The 22768-nt window shown below is 37.3% G+C and overlaps 1 protein-coding gene across 2 annotated transcripts in view; it reads left to right on the plus strand.

Moving 5' to 3' along the window:
• AGMO (alkylglycerol monooxygenase) overlaps nt 1-12338 on the plus strand; it is a 373312-nt gene extending 360974 nt beyond the window's left edge. For both annotated transcript variants that reach the window (XM_060020429.1, XM_060020430.1), the window contains one exon: nt 11601-12338. In XM_060020429.1, coding sequence (XP_059876412.1) covers nt 11601-11675 — 75 coding nt within the window. In that variant the 3' untranslated portion in view covers nt 11676-12338. The remainder of the gene's footprint in view (nt 1-11600) is intronic.
• Nucleotides 12339-22768: the final 10430 nt, after the last annotated feature.

Raw genomic sequence — 22768 nt, forward strand, 5'->3', positions numbered from 1 at the left:
CATTGCCCTGATTTTTTTTTTTCCTTCTCACATCTATAAAAAGTAAAGAGGGCTTCCCTGGTGGCGCAGTGGTTGGGAGTCAGCTTGCCGATGCAGGGGACGCAGGTTTGTGCCCCGGTCTGGGAGGATCCCACATGCTGCGGAGCGGCTGGGCCCGTGAGCCATGGCCGCTGAGCCTGCGCGTCCGGAGCCTGTGCTCCGCGGCGGGAGAGGCCACAACAGTGAGAGGCCCGCGTACCAAAAAAAAAAAAGTAAAGAATGTGAGGCTCCATGATAAGTATAAGAGGAAGATTATGAGTGTAAAAAGATTCTTTCCATAAAATATATATTTCCTAAGATATTTTTCCCAAAAGAATGGTCAACATTGACCCAAGCATTCATTCTCACAAGTGATATTTGGACCTTTATTAATTTGACCTTATTATAACTCTCTCTCCATGTCTTCATAATGTTTTCTCTCCTGTAGTTCAAGAAAAATTTCTAAAATCTTATCATTAAGAACTTGGACAATTAGAAAAATATAAAGTTAGGCTTCAGTTTTGACAAGGCACATATTCTGGTCATACTTTGGATATAAATCATGCCTTATCAACTTTGGTTGTCTCTCTAATTTTTCTCTTTGTGGTAAGTTGGGCATTTCTTTGTACCTATCCTTTTGACAAACTTCAACTAACAACAACAACAAAACTAACCTGGAAAAAACTGAGAAAAAGGAAGACTGGATATTGAGAGTATATATATTAAAATATTTAGAAAATTTCCAGGAAATCAGTATAAATCGAAGATTTATCATTGCATATAAGGAAAGGCAAGAATGTAGTAAGTAATCAAAGGCAATTTAAAAATCCATGTTACTGGATGGTTGTACCCATAGAATAAGGGTTGGTAATACTGGAAATATTTAAAGTAATATATCTATAAAGACACTTTATACATAACTTCGAATTCAGAGAGGAAAAATCCACAGATGTTTTTGAGAAATGTAGCATCTATTTTCTCTTTATGCTAATTATAGTTTATTCGGTTTCCACTAGATGGGTTTGTATGCACGGTAGCTAATTCATGTCAACTGTCTTCAAGTATATTCTCTGAATTGTAGGTAGGTCTTAGAGACCTCTAAGTGATCTCTAATCTTCTTACTAATATTATGGCTTTCAAATGTCATTATGATATCTCAAAGGTGATCTGGGTGAACAATGGGATATTCTATAGGAGTACTGCTGAAAAGGATAAACACTTTCTTGAGCAATTTAGACTTGAAGAAATGAATAACTTATTGTACATAATAGGAGGCAATCATCTCTGGGGAACTGAAGAAATGGTTGCAATAAAGATTCTGCATTTGTTATCTAGATTAACTTAGTGCTTTAGTGCTTCTTTGTCACTGAAATTATATGGGTCCTTTGCCCCAACTGAGTAGTAAAATAATGAAATACCTGATTTTTCTGGTTTTGGAGTTCAGCTGAATTATTTTAAAACTCTGTTCTAATGTTTCTTTTGTGTTTATTTTCTTTTTAAAAAACATTATTGTGCTATGCTTAGTGTATTCTCTCGTTTAAACATTAATTTCAGAGGACGTTTAATGGTTGAGGAAAACACATTCTTTTTCAAATAAGCCACTGTTAGTACATGGGCATTCATGTGAACTTTCTTTTCATGTTTCTTCCTTAGTTAAGAACATAAATATATTTTTTTAAACTAATGTAAAATTATAATGTTTGATTTAAAGTCTAAATAGAAATGAATATTACTGAATCTTTATAAGACCACATATTAAACATAGCTGTGATTATATCTGCTTTTGAATAGGGTATAGAAATAAGCACAGAGAACACAGGACTTCCAAGTAATAGTAGTAGTTTCTGGAAATATTTCTCTTAAGCCCTTTGTTCATTTGTCTGTATATTACTCAGTATTTTGGTCATATATAGAACATACTGGAAGTAAAATCAATAATTCTCAATTTGTTATGAGTTGGAATTTGTCAAATTGTGTTCTTGCAAAACTCTAGGGGAAAAAATTTATTGTTAACTAATATATTCTAATGTTTTCATTTCAGAAGGACCTTCAATACATGTGGCTTCAATTTCTACTCTAGTTCTGTTTGTGTTTATTTCTTCTCTTGCATTAATAAGAAATAGATATATTTTGTAACAATTCAGGTCTCATCTCTGCTTAAATTCTTATCTGTACAGCAGACAGTAGTCATGTTTAAAGAAACAAAATATAATGTTCAAAAGTATAGAGGACACCTACAAGATGGTGGAGGAGTAAGACATGGAGATCACCTTTCTCCCCACAAATACATCAGAAATACATCTACATGTGGAAAAACTCCTACAGAACACCTACTGAATGCTGGCAGGAGACTGCAGACTTCCCAAAAGAGCCATGTGGCTGACAGGATCTTGGTGCTCTGGCCGGGTGTCAGGCCAGTGCCTCTGAGGTATGAGAGCTGAGTTCAGGATATTGGTCCACCAGAGACCTCCCGGCTCCACGTAACATGAAACGGCAGAACTTCTCCCAGAGATCTCCATTTCAACGCTAAGACCCAGCTCCACTCAACGACCAGCAAGCTCCAGTGCTGGACACCCTATGCCAAACAACTAGCAAGGCAGGAAAACAACTTCATCCATTAGCAGAGAGGCTGCCTAAAATCATACTAAGGTCACAGACACCTCAAAACACACCACAGAACGTGGTCCTGCCCACCAGAAAGACAAGATCCAGCTTCCTCCAGCAGAACATAGGCACTAGTCCCCTCCACCAGGAAGCCTACACAAGCCACTGAACTAACCTTAACCACTGGGGGCAGACACCAAAAACAAAGGGAACTACAAACATGCAGCCTGCGAAAAGGAGACCCCAAACACAGTAAGTTAAGCAAAATGAGAAGACAGAGAAACGCACAGCAGATGAAGGACCAAGGTAAAAATCCACCAGACCAAACAAATGAAGAGGAAATAGGCAGTCTACCTGAAAAAGAATTCAGAGTAAAGATAATAAAGATGATCCAAAATCTTGGAAATAGAATGGAGAAAATAAAAGAAACGTTTAACAAGGACCTAGAAGAACTAAAGAGCAAACAATGATGGACAACACAATAAATGAAATTTAAAATTCTCTACAAGGAATCAATAGCAGAATAACTGAGGCAGAAGAAAGGAGAAGTGACCTGGAAGATAAAATAGTGGAAATAACTCCTGCAGAGCAGAATAAAGGAAAAAAAAATGAAAAGAATTGAGGACAGTCTCAGAGACTTCTGGGACAACATTAAATGCAATATATTTGGATTATAGGGATCCCAGAAGAAGAGAAAAAGAAAGGGACTGAGAAAATATTTGAAGAGATTATAGTTGAAAGCTTCCTGAATATGGGAAAGGAAAGAGTCAATCAAGTCCAGGAAGTGCAGAGAGTCCCATACAGGTTAAGTCCAAGGAGAAACATGCCAAGACACATCTTAATCAAACTATCAAAAATTAAATACAAAGACAAAACATTAAAAGCAGCAAGGGAAAAACAACAAATAACATACAGGGGAATCCCCATAAGGTTAACAGCTGACCGTTCAGCAGCAACTCTGCAAGCCAGAAGGGAGTGGCAGGACATACGTAAAGTGATGAAAGGGGAAAACCTACAACCAAGATTACCCAGCAAGGATCTCATTCAGATTTGTTGGAGAAATTAAAACCTTTATGGACAAGCAAAAGCTAAGAGAATTCAGCATCACCAGACCAGCTTTACAACAAATGCTAAACGAACTTCTCTAGGCAGGAAACACAAGAGAAGGAAAAGACCTACAAAAACATACCCAAAACAATTAAGAAAATGGTAATAGGAACATACATATTGAGAATTACCTAAAATGTAAATGGATTAAATGCTCCAACCAAAAGACATAGACTGGCTAAATGGATACAAAAAGATGACCCATCTATATGCTGCCTACAAGAGACCCACTTCAGACCTAGGGACACATACAGACTGAAAGTGAGGGGATGGAAAAAGATATTCTATGCAAATGGCAATCAAAAGAAAGCTGGAGTAGCAATTCTCATTTCAGAAAAAAATAGATTTTAAAATAAAGACTGTTACAAGAGACAAAGAAGGACACTGCATAATGATCAACGGATCAATCCAAGAAGAAGATATAACAATTGTGAATATTTATGCACCCAACATAGAAGCACTTCAATACATAAGGTAAATGCTAACAGCCATAAAAGGGGAAATCAACAGTAACAAAATCATAGTAGGGGACTTTCCCCACTTTCACCAATGGACAGATCATCCAATATTAAAATAAGTAAGGAAACACAACCTTTAAATGATACATTAAACAAGATGGACTTAATTGATATTTTTAGGACATTCCATCCAAAAACAACAGAATACACCTTCTTCTCAAGTGCTCATGAAACATTCTCCGGGATAGACCATATCTTGGGTCACAAATCTAGCCTTGGTAAATTTAAGAAAATTGAAATTATATCAAGTACCTTTTCCGACCACAACGCTATGAGAGTAGATATCAATTACAGGAAAAAATCTGTAAAAAATACAAACACATGGAAGCTAAACAATACACTACTAAATAACCAAGGGAGCACTGAAGAAATCAAAGAGGAAATCAAAAAGTCCCTGGAAAAAAATGACAATGAACACACACGACCCAAAACCTATGGGATACAGCAAAAGCAGTTCTAAGAGGGAAGCAATACAATCCTACCTCAAGAAACAAGAAACATCTCAAATAAACAACCTAACCTTACACCAGTTGGAGAAAGAAGAACAAATAAAACCCCAAAGTTAGCAAAAGGAAAGAAAACATAAAGATCAGATCAGAAATAAATGAAAAAGAAATGAAGGAAACGATAGCAAAGATCAATAGAACTAAAAGCTGGTTCTTTGAGAAGATAAACAAAACTGATAAACCATTAGCCAGACTCATCAAGAAAAAAAGGGACAAGACTCAAATCAATAGAAATGAAAAAGGAGAAGTAACAACTGACACTGCAGAAAATCAGAGGATCATGAGAGATTACCAGAAGCAACTATATGCCAATAAAATGGACAACCTGGAAGAAATGGACAAATTCTTAGAAAAGCACAACCTTCCAAGAATGAACAAGGAAGAAGGAGAAAATATAAACAGACCAATCACAGGCACTGAAATTGAGACTGTGATTAAAAATCTTCCAACGAACAAAAAGCCCAGGACAAGATGGCTTCACAGGAGAATTCTATCAAACATTTAGAGAAGAGCTAACACCTGTCCTTCTCAAACGCTTCCAAAATATAGCAGAGGGAGGAACACTCCCAGACTCATTCTACGAGGCCACCATCACCCTGATACCAAAACCAGACGAAGATGTCACAAAGGAAGAAAACTACAGGCCAGTATCACTGATGAAGATAGATGCAAAAATGCTCAAAAAAATACTAGCAAACAGAATCCAACAGCACATTAAGGGATCATACACCATGATGAAGTGGTGTTTATCCCAGGAATGCAAGGATTCTTCAATATAAGCAAATCAATCAATGTGATAAACCATATTAAGAAATTGAAAGAGAAAAACCATATGATCATCTTAATAGATGCTGACAAAGCTTTCGACAAAATTCAGCACCCATTTATGATAAAAACCCTCCAGAAAGTAGGCATAGAGGAACTTACCTCAACCTAATTAAGGCCATATGTGACAAACCCACAGCCAACATCGTTCTCAATGGTGAAAAACTGAAACCATTTCCTCTAAGATCAGGAACAAGACAAGGTGGCCCACTCTCACCATGTTATTCAACATAGTTTTAGAAGTTTTAGCCACAGCAATCAGAGAAGAAAAAGAAATAAAAGGAATCCAACAGAAAAGAAGTAAATCTGTCACTGTTTGCAGATGACATGATACTATATGTAGAGAACCCTAAAGATGCTACCAGAAAACTACTAGAGCTAATCAATGAATTTAGTAAAGTAGCAGGGTACAAAATTAATGCACAGAAATCTCTAACATTCCTATACACTAATGATGAAAAATGTGAAACAGAAATTAACAAAACACACCCATTTATGGTTGCAAAAAAGAGTAAAATACGTAGTTATAAACCTACCTAAGGAGACAAAAGACCTGTATGCAGAAAACTATAAGACACTGATGAAAGAAATTAAAGATGATAAAAACAGCTGGAGAGATATACTACATTCTTGGATTGGAAAAATCAACATTGTGAAAATGACTATACTACCCACAGCAATCTACAGATTCAATGCAATTCCTATCAAACTGCCAATGGCATTTTTCACAGAACTAGCCCAAGAAATTTCTCAATTTGAATGGAAATCCAACAGACCCTGAATAACCAAAGCAATCTTGAGAAAGAAAAACAGAGCTGGAGGAATCAGGCTCCTGGACTTCAGACTATACTACAAAGCTACATTAATCAAGACAGTATGGTCCTGGCACAAAAACAGAAATATAGATAAATGGAACAGGATAGAAAGCCCAGAGATAAACCCACGCACCTATGGTCAACTAATCTATGACAAAGGAGGCAAGGATATACACTGGAGAAAAGATGGCTTCTTCAATAAGTGGTGCTGGGAAAACTGGACGGCTACATGTAAAAGAATGCAATCAGAACACTCCCTTACACCATACACAAAAATAAACTAAAAATGGATTAAAGACCTAAATGTAAGGTGAGACACTATAAAACTCTTAGAGGAAAACATAGGCAGAACACTCTATGACATCAATCACAGCAAGATCCTTTTTGACCCACCTCCTAGAAAAATGGAAGTAAAACCAAAAATAAACAAATGGGACCTAATGAAACTTAAAAGCTTTTGCACAGCCAAGGAAACCATAAACAGGATGAAAAGATAACCCTCAGGATGGGAGAAAATATTTGCAAATGAAGCAACTGACAAAGGATTAATCTCAAAAATTTACAAGCAGCTCATGCAGCTCACTATCAAAAAAACAAACAACCCAATCCAAAAATGGGCAGAAGACCTAAATAGACATTTCTCCAAAGAAGACATACAGATGGCCAACAGGCACATGAAAAGATGCTTAACATCGCTAATTATTAGAGAAATGCAATCAAAACTAGAATGAGGTATCACCTCACACCAGTGAGAATGGCCATCGTTAAAAAGTCTACAAATAAGAAATGCTGTAGAGGATGTGGAGAAAAGGGAACCCTCCTGCACTGTTGGTGGGAATGTAAATTTGTGCAGCCACTATAGAGAACAGTATGGAGGTTCTTTAAAAAACTGAAAATAGAATTACCATATGATCCAGCAACCCCACGCTCAGGCATATATCTGGAGTAAACTCTAATTTGAAAAGATACATTCACCCCAGTGTTCACAGAAGCACTATTTACAATAGCCAAGACGTGGAAGCAACCTAAATGTCCATTGACAGGTTGATAAAGGAGATGTGATACATATATATACAATGCAATGTTACTCTGCCATGAAAAAGAGTGAAATAATACCATTTGCAGCAACATGGATGGACCTAAAGATTATCATATTAAGTGAAGTAAGCCAGACAAAGACAAATATCATATGATATCACTTATATGTGGAATCTAAAAAGATGACACAAATGAACTTATTTATGAAACAGAAATAGACTCACAGACATAGAAAACAAACTTATGGTTCCCAAAGGGGATAGCAGGGGAGGGGTGAGAGATAAATTAGGCATTTGGGATTAACATATACACACTACTCTATGTAAAATAGATAACCAACAAGGACCAACTGTATAGCACAGGGAACTATACTCAATACCTTGTAATAACCTATAATGGAAAAGAATCTGAAAAAGCATAGATATATATGTATATATGTATGTATAACTGAATCACTTTGCTGTACACTTGAAACTAATACAACATTGTAAATTAACTATTTCAATTTTAAAACGTTAAAAAAAAGGATTAGATGCCTGATTTTCTCCATTTTTAATAAGGCCTCTAAAAACACAGACTTAATGGGGAGGAGCAGCAGAATGACACATCAGTTCCCGCTGACATTTTATTATGGATTAATGGCTCAGATTAGCCACCTGCCAATTGGTGAACTTTTGGGAAAGGGGCGGAGAAAATGTGGAGAGCATCTGTACAGGCCAAAGTTCAGGCATCAGAGTGGAGGGCCCTGGGAAGTCAAGGAAATAGCCTGAAGACAAGGGCCACTAATGATGTGTTACACAGAGAGGGCTTGACACCAAGAGTGAACTTCCTCTGTTTCATATTTTGAATCCAGCTGTTAAAATCATGGGACTTGCCCAGACCTAGAATAAAATAACTGTTCATTGAGTTTGTACGTATCTGGAAGCATCATATCTACAGATTAGGGAAGAATATTGCAAAGAAAAAGTGCTGTGGTTGCCATGTAGTCTTACACTGGCCTAAGTAGTAATTCCCCTGCCTTCATTGTACAAATAGTTGATTGAGAAATATGTTAATGAGCAATTATCTCAAATGACACTTTTAATCTGATCAGCTATGGAGAACTAAAATGAACAACCTAATACAAAAATCAAGAGGAAGATTGGACAAGGGAAAATTTAAAATAAAATGACTATAATAATCAAGTGATCATATTGAGTTCATGTTAAGTAGTTTTCCAGCTTAAAATGATATATGAAATGTATGTTTAGATCTATTATAAGTATATACACACATTCAAAAATATAAAAACAAATCTGTGTTTTCCTGTTTAACTATTTTCTAATAAAACTGGGTGTCTATTTCAGGGTCATGCATATTTTGAGAAGGACATATTCATTGCGTTGAATTTCTATGATCTTGTGCCAATCTGGATTTCATTATATATAAAAAAATCCACTTTATGCTTAAAATATTGATTGTGAAAAGGTCTTAGAAACCTAGTAGTTAGTGGCAAAAAAGTACAGTGATTACTAAAAAAGAGAAAATGAATTCACTATTGATGTTCATATTCACTGAACTAACTTGCCAGGATGTGTAGTTTGATTTTCTGGGGGACATTAAGTAAACAAAAACATCATACAAGCTCTGATATTTAGTAGTTTTGTGACTGCTTGGTAAACCACATAAATTATGAGTTCCCATTGCCTCACCAGTAAACTGGATACCAATTCTCCAAGTTTGCTGTGAGAATAAAACATTATAATCCAGTAAAGGCATCTAAGACAATGCCCAGCCTAAGCAAGGGTTTCACTGTGCATTAATCTTACATGTGAATCTGACCCCTTCACTTCATTAGCTTTTCTCCTCCATTTGGAGGGATAATACATAGGGGCCTGAAAAACTAGAAAACCAAAAATAGAGAAACAAAATAAAACTACAAACTGCGCAACATTGCACTTTTTGGTAAGAAGGTAAAAGCATTTTAGGTAATACGATAAGATCTTTGTGTTTTCATTAGGGATGGGTCCTTAAGGAAATAGGACTGGATTTATAGTTTCAAAAGTGGAAGGATTTAGTTGGGAAGTGGTGAATTAACAACAAAGGCAAGTACTGAATTATAACCTTTCTCACACTCTTGTTAGATCAGAGGTTCTTAATATTTCAGAGATCCTAGATGAAAGTATGGATAGTCTAGTGGGTGGAGAGTAGGGAAGAGGAGAATTATGACATACAAAATTTTACACACAGTTGTAGAGGCTTCATTCTCCCTAGACTTCAACCAATGAAATAATCCATGTGACCTTAGACACTAGATTGAAAACCAATAAAAATTTCTGCTGCCAAATATTTTTCAGATACCAGTGCCTTGCACAGCACAAAGTATCAATTAGTTGCTCAGTTAATATTATGGATCCAAATTAAACTATTCACCCCGATATCATAGATTTATCATCTCTGTCCCACTTGAAAGCTGTCTTCTCAGCTATCCCTCTGCCAACATTAACCCATATGCATATACAAATGTAATTCACTGCACAATCTACTAACTTTCACAAATATCCCTTATCTTGATATTACTTTGCTTGGCACCGCGTGAGAAATCCCATGAGGTCATTTTAGTTGAAGTACAGTCAAAAGAAACAAAATCAAAACCAGCCTTTAAGTATATTGCATTTGATTTCTGAGGCAACTCCAGAATGTTAATATTATTCTTGACTCCTGCTTCAAAATGACTTTTGATTTTATTTTTGGTATTTCTTTTTTATATTGTGGATGTTATAGGCTGAAAGTAACACATGGATTTGAATAAAACTATCAGATTAGCTAATGTAAAGGATAATGGTTCTCTAGAAAGAACAAGAAGGTTCCTATGAAACTGAACAACCTACCCATCTAATCTAAATATCCGGGTTTAAGAGGGTTTTGTTGTTGTTATTTTCATATCCAGGCTTTAATAGCAAATTCATGGCAGTTGAGGGTATTTTCTGTGAATGAATGACTGGCCTCAGTTAATGGCCTTGGCTTCACTTTAGTCCATCACCCCAGAAAGTTCCCCACGCCTTCATCTTATTGCTTGACTATGTCTCTTGGTACATTTTCATGGATCTTTCAGTAATTGTGGTCATTCTGGGGAGAGGCAAGTGGTCATATTTTAATCATTGGAAGAGGTTTGCACAGTAAAAAAAAGTATGGAGAAACGCTTTCCCAGCTTTCCCCATATCCCCAGCTGTTTGGACATTTTTCATCATCACTCTAATAACACATAAAATGGAGATCATAAAGGAAATCCTATAGCTTAATTTTAGTGTATAGGTAAAGGGTAAGGGTTGACTTTGGAAAGCTCTGAGGTGTAAGGACTATGACCAGTGCCTAGATTTTACCTCAAGAAGAGCAGAAGGTGTGTGTGTTTAGGTCTTATGGCATTTAGATGACACACAATGAAAATTTCTGCAACCGGTTAATTCTTCCTGAGGATGGCTGTATTATCATTCTTGCGAGGATCATAAGAAGTCAACACTTTCACTTGGTTAAATTTTGGTGATTTATTGGGAATGTGTGGTGTTACTTGAAAGCAAAGGGGTAAACTCAATGAATTCTTATGACTGTTTATTATGATTTAGTATGTCTTCAATTTTAAAGAGAATTTTGCAGTTACAGTTTTACACCTGGGAAGATCAAAAGACTAAGTAGTTAAGTCAGCAGTGTTTCGAATTTAATTCATGTTGGGTGAAGTTCATAATATGGTAGATCACATTGCCTCAGAGATAAATGATTCCTTAATACTGTTTTTATTTCTCCTTTTCCGAAGGCTTCTTAAACTATATAAATAATGAGATTGTTTAGTAGAATACAAACGACATGCAATGTATCCAAAAGCCGGAAGACAGTTCTGTTTCATTCACTGCCTAATTTATATAGCCCCATCCCTAGAAATGACCCAGATTTGTGAGGATATTTTATTTTATAAGCCACAGAAACAAAACTTTTTACTCCTACTCTTCACATAACATGTTTTAAGCTGGGTTGGCTAAATTCTATCAGTGAACAACTGCTAGATTCAATTTGAATAATTTAATTGCTTAAAATATGTATATTCATTTTCCCCTAGAAAGGTATTTCTAACTCAGTTGAACAGAAGTATTGAATCAATTTTAATTGTTCTTCCTCTCTGTATTTTATTTCTTCAGGTTTTTTTTTCCATCTGCTTTGCTTTCTGGGGAGTAAGAAGCATGAAACAACTTGTCTCAGACCCTGGGAAATGACTAAACGTTTGTACACAACTCTCTTGTTTTAATCATTTGTCCACAACAATAATATATTACTACTGCCTATGGAAGTATAATTTTATATAATGATTATATGAACTATTTCTCTAATGTGAGGTAAATATATTTATGTACTCTTGCTTCCTTTCCACATTTATTATTCTCTATTAAAATTAAAGTCAGCTGCAGTTACTTTATTGCTAGGATTGAAAGAAGATGATTTCAAATAGAATGATGTTACATCCACTGGTAACATCTAAGCCAATGAGTATGAGAATAAGGGATAACTTCAAAACAGTAAAAGGAATTAAGATTTTATTAGCATTGTTTAGACAACTTTTCATTTGCTGTCTGCTAAAATTGTGCTTGGATACATATTTGTTGTCATAAAAATGTATTACATGAGTTGTCTGCCTAAGGCTAGGTTTACCTTTGAAAGCCATATAACCTAAGGAGTAACATTACAGAAAATGACATCACTGAAATGAAAATCACCAGAATTCGTCAGAATTCATTTATTCCGTAGATTAATTTGTGATACATATGTCTAATATGTTTGGTCAGTTTGTTTTGGCAAATTGAGCAGTGTGCAGTATTTCTGTGCTATTTTAAATTGTCACAATCATGTTAAAAGACTCTCTAAATAAAATTGTCCAAGCATTGTGTGTATATTATTCATTGGGATTGTAAAAATCTGCCAAGTATTTCATTAGGAGGGAACTGACAGAGATAAGCAGGAAATGGTTCAAAGGGGGAAGGTCTGAAAACAGTTGGAATATTTTTCTTTCCTTCTTCCAGTATTTCTTAGATTTAAAGTTACAATTTAAGTAACCAAAGTTATAAGCACTAAAACAGTTAATACTGTCCTTCACTGAGCTTTGCCTGTATTCATTGCTGGTTTAAAGAGGCTGATCAGTTGGTTGACTTTTTTTTTTTTTTTTTTTTTTTTTGCGGTACTCGGGCCTCCCACCGCCGTGGCTTCTCCCGTTGTGGAGCACAGGCTCCGGACGCGCAGGCTCAGCGGCCATGGCTCCCGGGCCCAGCTGCCCCGCAGCACGCGGGATCCTCCCGGACCGGGGCACGAACCCGCGCCCCCTGCATCGGCAGGTGGACCCCCAACCACTGTGCCACCAGGGAAGCCCGGTTGACTTATTTTTAATATGTTTTCTAACCTTTGAACAGAGAGAAGTTGTGGAACTAGTAAGAAGAATCAAACTGCAGGTGTCTGGACTCACGATGCAAAACTGAAGCACATTTATTTTGAAAACTGGAAAAGCAGAGGAAGATTAAATTTTGCATGATGGAAAAAATTAACAAATTATATTTCAAGCATCAGAAGTAGGGAATTGGCTTTGCTTCATTCATCTTTTTTTACTTCTTAATTTAACACAGAGCTAGAGCAAATACTTGAACCCATAACAGATATTAGCCCTATTCTTCTCCCTTACCAACAGTTCTTGCTGGGCTTGGCATATTTAGAATCGTATTAAAGCAGTGAAACCTCTGTTGGCTTGAAATTGCTAATTTTATAGCATAAAAACTCTGAATACCCATATTCTACATCCTAAAACCCTTCAGTCTATAGGTTACAGCCTTCAAGAACAGCAAAGAAAAGAGAGCTTCCACAAATCTGTAAGTAGATTTTTAATGTGTTATGACAGTTCATTGGTTTCGCCATGAGTCATGTATAAACATGTATATATGCTTGAATATATATGAATTTATAGGAGTGGTCTAGGAATGAGCTTAATAATGGAAATAAAGAATTCAAAATTGATAAAAGATACTTTTATGCTGAAGTTTAGTTTTCTTTTAGTCAACTCAAATTAATCTATTTTCTTTTCTCCTAGTTACTCTCACTATGATTATAAATTATTATTATTATTTTTTTAGAAATGCAGACATTTTCAAGCTAGGAATTTTCAGGCCTTTGAAAGTAGAAGTGATTCCCAGATAGGTAATATTCCCAAGGCCTGTGCGTGTTAATCAGGGCACTTTTTTCTTCACCTTCAACCTTGTTAGTTTTCCAGTCAAGTTTTCTCTTGTCGAGCACTAATACATGACGACAGATCAGATAACTATTATTAATGTTGTAAATTAATCTTGAGTCATGCCATGTAATTTATGCTTACTCTTGACTGGAAACACTTTACCTCTCTCTCTCTCTCATTCTCTCGAGAAAAGCACTAAAAATAGGGTTCATCAATTACTCAGCACTTGTACTGGAGAGGTGTCAACTGACTTTGAAATGATTATGAATATTCTCAGGTTTGATAATCTACCATAAGGAAGGCTAGAGAGAGGGAAGACATATTTGTTTATTGAGTAATACTCGATTAGCATTCTTTCCTTTACTCTCTAAAATCCTGGGAATTAAGTGCTGTTGATACCATTTTACAGAAGAGAATTCTGAGGCTGAGAGAGTTTAAAAAACGTGCTCAGACCTATCATGCTTAATCGATTGTCAGAAGAAAATTTAAAACCTCTGAGTTCTGACATTGAAGACCATGTTTCTCCTTTACATGATATCAGATACCCAAGGCAGAACCTTAGAATACAGCCTCAGGAGTTTAAGTTCAGAGAACTTCCTATTCAATTTGATGCTCCAAGGTACAAAACAAAGTTCAGAGAAAAAGTAGTTTGGTTACAGGATGGATTAGTTGACTAGGTGCACGAGTACAGAACATAAGATCTTTCTGAAAGTGATAAGGCCCAGGTTATTTTATAGGATTGCCATATGTCTAAAAGAAGTCCATTCCTGTACTTGATTTGATTTGATAAAATGGGCCATTACTCTAGCTCTATTTGTTGTGTCATTTACTTCCCCTTCATCTTGTTCTTTCTAATTATTTTGGTTAAACTTAATCTAATCATCTCATGGCCATGATATTCAGCAATATGTGGATCTGTCCTTGAGTATCTGAAGTTCAGTGGATCACCAAAGTACATGAATCTTTGTTATAGTTAACATTACCTGCTTGCATTAATGTTTATCAGAGGTTCTCATGTTTCACTTTACTGGTCATATATGATTCAGTTATTCAGTGTACGTTCTGCAATAGAACCATAGAGTGGAATGCTTTAAGGTATGGTGTACATTATGATGAACATACTGTGATTTATTAGGGAGAGCAACGGTAGTTAGAAAGTGAGTTCCCTTTTTTATGCCCTCTCCTCTATATTTTTACATTTGTAGCTTCCAGAATCCCAAGGAAAGATAGAGAACACGGAGGTAGTCTGGCTTTCAGAATCTTAAACATTTCTCATGTCACTATCTTCAGCAGAACTAAGGAATGTGTCAGGCCCCATCTTAAGCCTACCTCAAGGAAAGTAGATTTAACAATGTTCTATCTGTTACTGGGGTATTTTTTCGGAACTTGCTCCAGTCTGCTGCCTTTTCTTCTCAATAGCATAACAGATAACTTCTCCCTCACCAAAAACTCAATTGGAAAAAGTCATTAGCAAAAAAAGCAAATAAGCAAGCACTGATGGTTTTCTCTTGTGGGTTGTGTCTGCTTTTTAGAATTCTGCAAGTGTCATACCTCTTTAGTCAGATTTTCAACCATTCCAGACTCACCAGTATCTATCAATCCCTAGGTGTGTTCTCCTTTAGTTTTAACATCAATAAATCCAAAATCCTAACTTGCATAGATTTACATTGCAGAACACAGGAAGAAGTAGCCTTTGTCTTTATGTACTAGGATTATCCGTGGATCTTTTTAAAAATGAAAACTTGCTGGTAGGAACATTGGAATTCTGATTTCATAAGATTCAAGTGGTACCAGAGAGTCTATATTGTTCAGGGTTCTACTAATGATAAGTTACAGAGGCTATAAGCAATCTAGAGTGAAAGAAAACTTCTCTAGACCCTCTCCTTGAGATTCAGAAATACGCAGGAGAGATGTACCATGTAAGGGAATATTGTTTCTATAACTAATTAAAAGAATGGGGTGATAATGATTAAATAAGCATGGATATTTAGATATGCCATCCAAGGAAAAGTATACTTTACTATGAGATTATTTTGCATATCCTCACAAACCTGAAAAAAACCTAAAAGTTTAAAGCTTAGGTAAGTGTCAGTGAGATGGGGAGAGGACAGAAGTCTAGCAGGCGAAGGAAACATGATCCCTACTGGGCACATACCCTGAGAAAACCATGATTCAAAAAGAGTCATGTACCACAATGTTCATTGCAGCACTGTTTACAATAGCCAGGACATGGAAGCAACCTAAGTGACCATCAACAGATGAATGGATAAAGAAGATGTGGCACATATATACAATGGAATATTACTCAGCCATAAAAAGAAATGAAATTGAGTTATTTGTAGTGAGGTGGATGGACCTAGATTCTGTCATACAGAGTGAAGTAAGTCAGAAAAACAAATACCATATGCTAACACATATATATAGAATCTAAAAAACAAAAAATAGTTCTGATGAGCCTAGGGGCAGGACAGGAATAAAGACGCAGACATAGAGAATGGACTTGAGGATACGGGGAGGGGGAAGGGTAAGCTGGGACGAAGTGAGAGAGTGGCGTGGACATATATACACTACCAAATGTAAAATAGATAGGCAGTGAGAAGCAGCGGCATAGCACAGGGAGATCAGCTCGGTGCTTTGTGACCACCTAGAAGGGTGGGATAGGGAGGGTGGGAGGGAGACACAAGAGGAAGGGGATATGGGGATATATGTATACATATAGCTGATTCACTTTGTTATACAGCAGACAGTAACACAACACTGTAAAGGAATTATACTCCAGTAAAGATGTTAAATAAATAAATAAATAACTTTAAAAAAAAAAAGGAAGTGTGATCAAAAAATATTGGTGTCATAGCCGTGTTTATATTTGCCCCTGATGTTTCATTTTTTTGTGGGTTTTATTTGTTTTTGTTTTTGTTTTTTTGCGGTACGCGGGCTTCTCACTGTTGTGGCCTCTCCCGCTGCGGAGCACAGGCTCCGGACGCACAGGCTCAGTGGCCATGGCTCACGGGCCCAGCCGCTCCGTGGCATGTGGGATCTTCCCGGACCGGGGCACGAACCCGTGTCCCCTGCATCGGCAGGCGGACTCTCAACCACTGCGCCACCAGAGACGCCCTCATTTTTAATGATATATTATTAATAGCAGAATTAAAATGTACTGGATTAAGTTTGATAGACATGGATTTTGTACTTTTGGCTTTTGCCAGGGCTTCTTGTGATAAGGTGAAAGGTGGATGTGCAGTGAAGAGAGTTCTCACTTTAATACAAAGTTAAGTATGAAAGATGTCCATATGTAATAGTTTCTGTTCCTCCTGCTCTGCCCTATTCAGACAAAATGCAACTAACATCTCCTTTCAGGAATAGTACACAGCATGCATTTTACTTTGCTGGTAATACGCTGTGTGCTAAGACAGTCAGTGTCTAAGGATGGCTAATTCCTTCTAGGCAGGAGATGTGGGGAGACTGTCTAACAACGGCATCTGGCAGCCACGTGGTACACTAAGAAGCCTTACCTTGTCCTATACAATACTCTGCAGGAACAAAACCATCAGGCTGCTAATTTGCATCAGTAAGTCAAAAAATTGATAAATAAATGCATGTTTAATGATAAATTAAGTACGGAATTTTTTCCAGAAAATTCATGCTAAATATGTAACTTGCATAAAATGTTTATCAATCTGTACTCTTTCATCTACCTGCAGTGTCTTCCTCCAGATGTTGGCATTATGGGTTGAATTGTGTCCACCCAAAATTCAAATGTTCAAGTCTTAACCCCCCACCCTGCCGAAAACCTAAGATGTGACCTTATTTGGAAATAGTGTAGTCAATAGATGCAATTAGGTTGAGATGAGGTTATACTGGAGTAGCATGGACCCTTACCCAATACGACTGGTGTTCTTACAAAATGTGGAAATTTGGGCAAACATACACTCAGGGAGAATGCCGTGGAAACGTGAAGGCAAAAATCAGGGTGATGTGTCTCCCAGTCAAGAACAACCAAGGTTGCCTGCAAACTATCAGAAGCTAGGAGAGAGTCATGGAACATATATTCCCTCACAACTCTAAGAAGGAACCAAACCCAGTGACACATTAGTTTTGGACTTCTAGCCTCCAGAGCTGTGAGACCACAAATTTCTGTTGTTTCAGCCACGCAGTTTGCGGTACATTGCTGTGGAAGCCCTAGCAAACTGATATTGTTTGTGTGATTTGATCTCTAACCTCAACAGGTCTTTAATCAAATGCCTTCTTAATGAAGTTTTCTCTCACTAAAATCTCACACACACACACACACACACACACACACACACACACACATATCCCCAAAGAATTCTTCTATTTATTTTTCTCCTTATTACTTGCATGCTTTAGTTTTACTTATCTTTCTTGTTTATTTTATTTAAATCAACAGAGAATACTTAGTACTCTCCGCTAAGTGTCTGTGAGAGCAGGGATTTCTTATAGTTTTATAGTCCTGTTTCCCCAGCTACTCAAATAATGACTGACACACAGGAGGTGCTCAATAAGTATGTGTCATGAGTGAATTAATGAACTCCCTAGTTATTTAAGACCATATATTAACCCAAGGTAAAACCAATATCTTTCAATCTCAGTTTTGGCTGAATCCCAAGATAATAGTTACCAGCTAATCCTAAATTCCAAAGTGAGATTATAGAAAACCATGAAAGACCTCCACTGTCTTAAATTCATGCTAAGACTCTTAACTCCTCACACAAAAGAAGATTTGTGAGTTTAGGAAATGAGGATAGGAGAGAGAATTTCTGGAGAGAGCTTGATGGAATGAAGATTCCACCTGTCCCTCGCTTGACATGGGAAAAGTTGGCAGTGCTTCCTTCCCCTTCCCTCAAACTTTGTAAGCGAAGCTTCAGAGAAGCCAATTAAGAGCTAGCTATTCATCCTCTGAAGCTTGTGCCGTGCTTCGGTGGACTTCTGTCTGACCCATCTCTGGCCAAGTGGCCAGTGGCTGCATTTGGGAAGTAACCACACTCATGGCACTGGGTCTCGTTTGCAAGTTTTCCCATGAACTAGAAGGCCACAGTGAGTGTGAGAGCTGGCATAGGACAGCTGGGGGGACAGGACGCCGGTTAAGAGATGCTGGAGGTGTACAGCCCAATGGTGACATGAGGTTGGAGCCAGGAGTAGCAGTTGGGAAGGCATCACCCTTGTCAGGAATTGACCTGAGAGATCCTAGCGGATAGTTAGTCTTATTTTCCCCCAAGGGTGTGGGGAAATAGCAGGAAATCAGTGGTGGCCAGGAAAGCACTTTCCTGACCCTTAGGTTTCAACCATGACTAAGCTCTGAGCTTCAGCAGAGAAGACATGATAAAGTAAAGAGAAACCAAGATCAAAACCCCAATACCCTTCCTACAGGACACATACACATACACACACACACACACACACACACACACAGCACACAGCACACACTCACAGGTTCACTACATACTTCTCACCTGCAGCAGGCCAAATCAGGAGGGAGGGGCCACAGGAGAGGAAGAACCTCTAATAAAGTTCAGAGTTGGTTTTCAAACAGAGACATTGGCATATTAATTTTTGAACTGAGAATATTTTTAGGACTAAAGTGACTAAAGGAAATAGATTCAAAGAGAACTCGGCCCGTTTATGGATGCTGCTCAAGATGTCATTCAAGGGCAGAGAAATGGCTTGGGCTTTACAGAGAGAATGGAGGGGGAGTGGAGAAAATTAAAGCCACTCTTTTCTTTTGTGTTCTGTGAGTCCTGCGTTTTCAGCATACTGGTCCTGTACTCCGCTGTGCAAATAGGGAAGAGCATCTCTTTATGAAAATTATTTGAAAATTCCAGGATGCAATCTATGTATATGCTTATAGTCTCATTTTCCAAGTCTGCAGCATTTATCACTCTTATTTTAAAAACAATACAGGGCTTCCCTGGTGGCACAGTGCTTGAGAGTCCGCCTGCCGATGCAGGGGACACGGGTACGTGCCCTGGTCCGGGAAGATCCCACATGCCGCGGAACGGCTGGGCCCGTGAGCCGTGGCCGCTGAGCCTGCGCATACGGAGCCTGTGCTCCGCAACGGGAGAGGCCACAACAATGAGAGACCTGCGTACCGAAAAAAAAAAAAAAAAAAATACAATTTAAACAAATTATAAAAGTTTTCTAACACAGACTAGCTGTCTTGAGACTTCTGAAAGATGGTATGATAAGATTATTTATTTACTTTTTAAAAGTAAAAACAATGACTTTATAAACCAATTTCTGTAGCAAGCAGTGTGGGAAAGGTGAATAGGTCTAAAGTAATTTTTTTCTCTGTTTCAGCACTTTTGAAAGGCACAAAAGGGAATAAGACCAATCCAGAAATTCATTATGTCTCTCCAGTTTTTCCTTTTCCCATATGAGCAGAGCCGGGAAGTGTACAGACACATTAGAGAATGTTTCCACTGTGTGGGAGAAACATCTGCAGAGTAGGCCTTTGACCACCAGAAGTGGAGAGAAAGAAGCATATGGGGGCAGAAGCAGCAGACACGAAAAGAAAAACTGGGAGCTGGCTAGGCCCAAACATCCAACTGACTTGCCTAACCTTCGGTTTAGCTTTTCCATTACATTAGAAGACTAAGAGCGGTAACATTCTTAAGAAAAACAGCTCTTAAGTATGGTGTTGAAATAGAGTTCATAGCACACCCTTCATTTTTTCTTTTTCTGTGAGTATGGGAAATGATAGCATTCTACTTTGCCCATCACCTGCTCTAGAGCCTATGCTGGGTGGTTTTCATAGGTTTCTTCCTACTGGTCCTTTGCAGCCATTTATTACCATGGCTATGCCAAAGCCCAGAAGCTGCAGGCCTCCACTCAAACCAGAGGGAAGCACAGTGAAGACAGAGATGAACTCTGAGTAAATTCCTCGTAAAACATCAGGGGCAAAAACGGGCTTTGAGAATGCAAATGATTATCATTAGAAAGTAATATGCGACTACTGGAGAAACATTCGAAAGAATAATGTGGTCTAGCAAAACAGTCCTGCAATCTGCATTCAATCAGCACTAACCAAAAATGCTTGCAATGGTCCTTTGTGTTGTTGGGAGCCAAGTGTTTTCTGGAACTCTTGAAGCCAGTTTTACCAAGTGGCAAATTACCAACAAAATATTAGCGAAAAAATAACCAGCCTTAGACTTGACTTCTCCAGTAAAGGGGAGGCTTTCCAACTGTAATGACCAAGGTATTGAGAGCAACAAGAATATTGATATACATACCTGTAAATGCTCACAGATGAGTTTTGGGGGTTGGTTTGTTTTCATCTACAGCATGTGGGTCTGGACATCTTGCCCACTAAATAGCTTATGTATGAGGACAGTTAAAATTCAGTATACAGAGTTTTGAAAATTATATGGGACAGAGCTATATTTAGAAGATTGGACAGGAAGAATACATACCATGAACTTTTGGAACCTACTTAATGAATTTTGATTCTAGGCCAATATAACAAGTCTCTTAAGTGCAGTGGTATTGAAATTTTATTAACCTTATTCTTATAGAAAACAAGACACATATTCTTTAGAGATCATGGTTTTCACTATTCACTGTTGGTTCAGAGCCTTACTGAACAAGGCTCTTGGGCTCTAATCTTCAAAAAGAAAGTTCTAGCCCTGGATATGATTAAGTTTCAGACAAATCATCTGCCTTCACCCCTCACAGTTCACACCTGGCATCCATGAGAAGGGTAGCCTCCTTCGGATGCAGACTGGCAGTCACAAGGCAGAAGCCCTGCTGTCTTTCATGAAAGAACTACTTATCCTGGAGCCATATATCATACACGGCCAAAGTATGTGGTTTAGGAGATGTCAAGCATACTCAGAAATGCTAGGCCTCATTCATTCAGCTACCAGAAACAGAAATATATTCATAAGAAGCCTTTTCAACAAAATACCATAAAGTTAGAATGAAGTCGAGACCCAATGTGTTTACTGCCAAAAAACAGGCAAGCAAACTGAAAGACATTAGATTTTCTAACTTAAATGTATCATACCTTTCAATTTATTTTTCTGAAAGGGACTGATAAAATTAGTTAAAATCAATATTCAACCAAAATATGCATTGAAGATTAACAGTGAATAAGATGATGACCACTTTGGAGGCATTTTTAAAGATGATAAAGTATATTATAATATGGATATAAAAAAATGCTTTCATGAATTTTAATCTTACATAATTTTTTTAAACTTTATATTCTGGGGAAAGTTTAAAAGAATAGATTTTTTAAATTTTATTGTTAATACCAGTATCACATGATAAAACAATTTATTTGTAGCTCTCATGATTCTTTTTATAAAATAACCTTTTTTCTTTCTCTCTCCTTCCTTCCTTCCTTCTTTCCTTCTTGCCTTCATTCCTTCTCTCCTTCCTCCCTCCTTCCCTTCCTTCCTTCCTTCCTTCCTTCCTTTGCCTTTCTCCAAAGAGAAATACTATTTTATTTCTTTTAAAGCTTCAGAAATTCAAATTCAAATGAGCATTCTGATATTTGAGATGGAGATTAAATATAGGATAATTGTTAAAATATTCAGATTGGTGGAGATGGGAGAGATTAAATTAAAGGCTGTTTCCCCAGGAGGTATTACTTTTAACAGATTTTAAGCAAATTATTAGAACACGCTGTTTTCTGTCTAATCAAAATGGGCTTAACAAAGACAATCACATTTTAGAAAACTGTACTTGCAATTTTATTGTAATTTTTTGTATTTAATAAACTGAAAAAAAATCCCTATGTTGTCTTTTCTGTGCCCCTCATGGCATTAAAGACAATTGATTTTATATGGGTTTTTACTTGAATATAATTCCATGATGCTAAAAGGCCTAATTAACTCTAATCTAACTGCAGTTTGGCCCCCAAATATGTCATAGATGCTAACAGGTTATCAATTTCTTGCCTTGTGCACTAACTGCTTGGATCTTCACATCCACACTAGTAAGTATTCATTATGCCCATTTTATAGCTGAGAATACTGAGCCTTTGAGAGAGTAAGCACCTTGCTAAAAGTCATATGGTGGTTAAATGGAAGGATCTGAAAGAGAACCGGGAGCATTTGAATCTAGAATCTGATATATTAC

The sequence above is a fragment of the Delphinus delphis genome, chromosome 9 (assembly GCF_949987515.2).
Source record: "Delphinus delphis chromosome 9, mDelDel1.2, whole genome shotgun sequence".
NCBI lineage: Eukaryota > Metazoa > Chordata > Mammalia > Artiodactyla > Delphinidae > Delphinus > Delphinus delphis.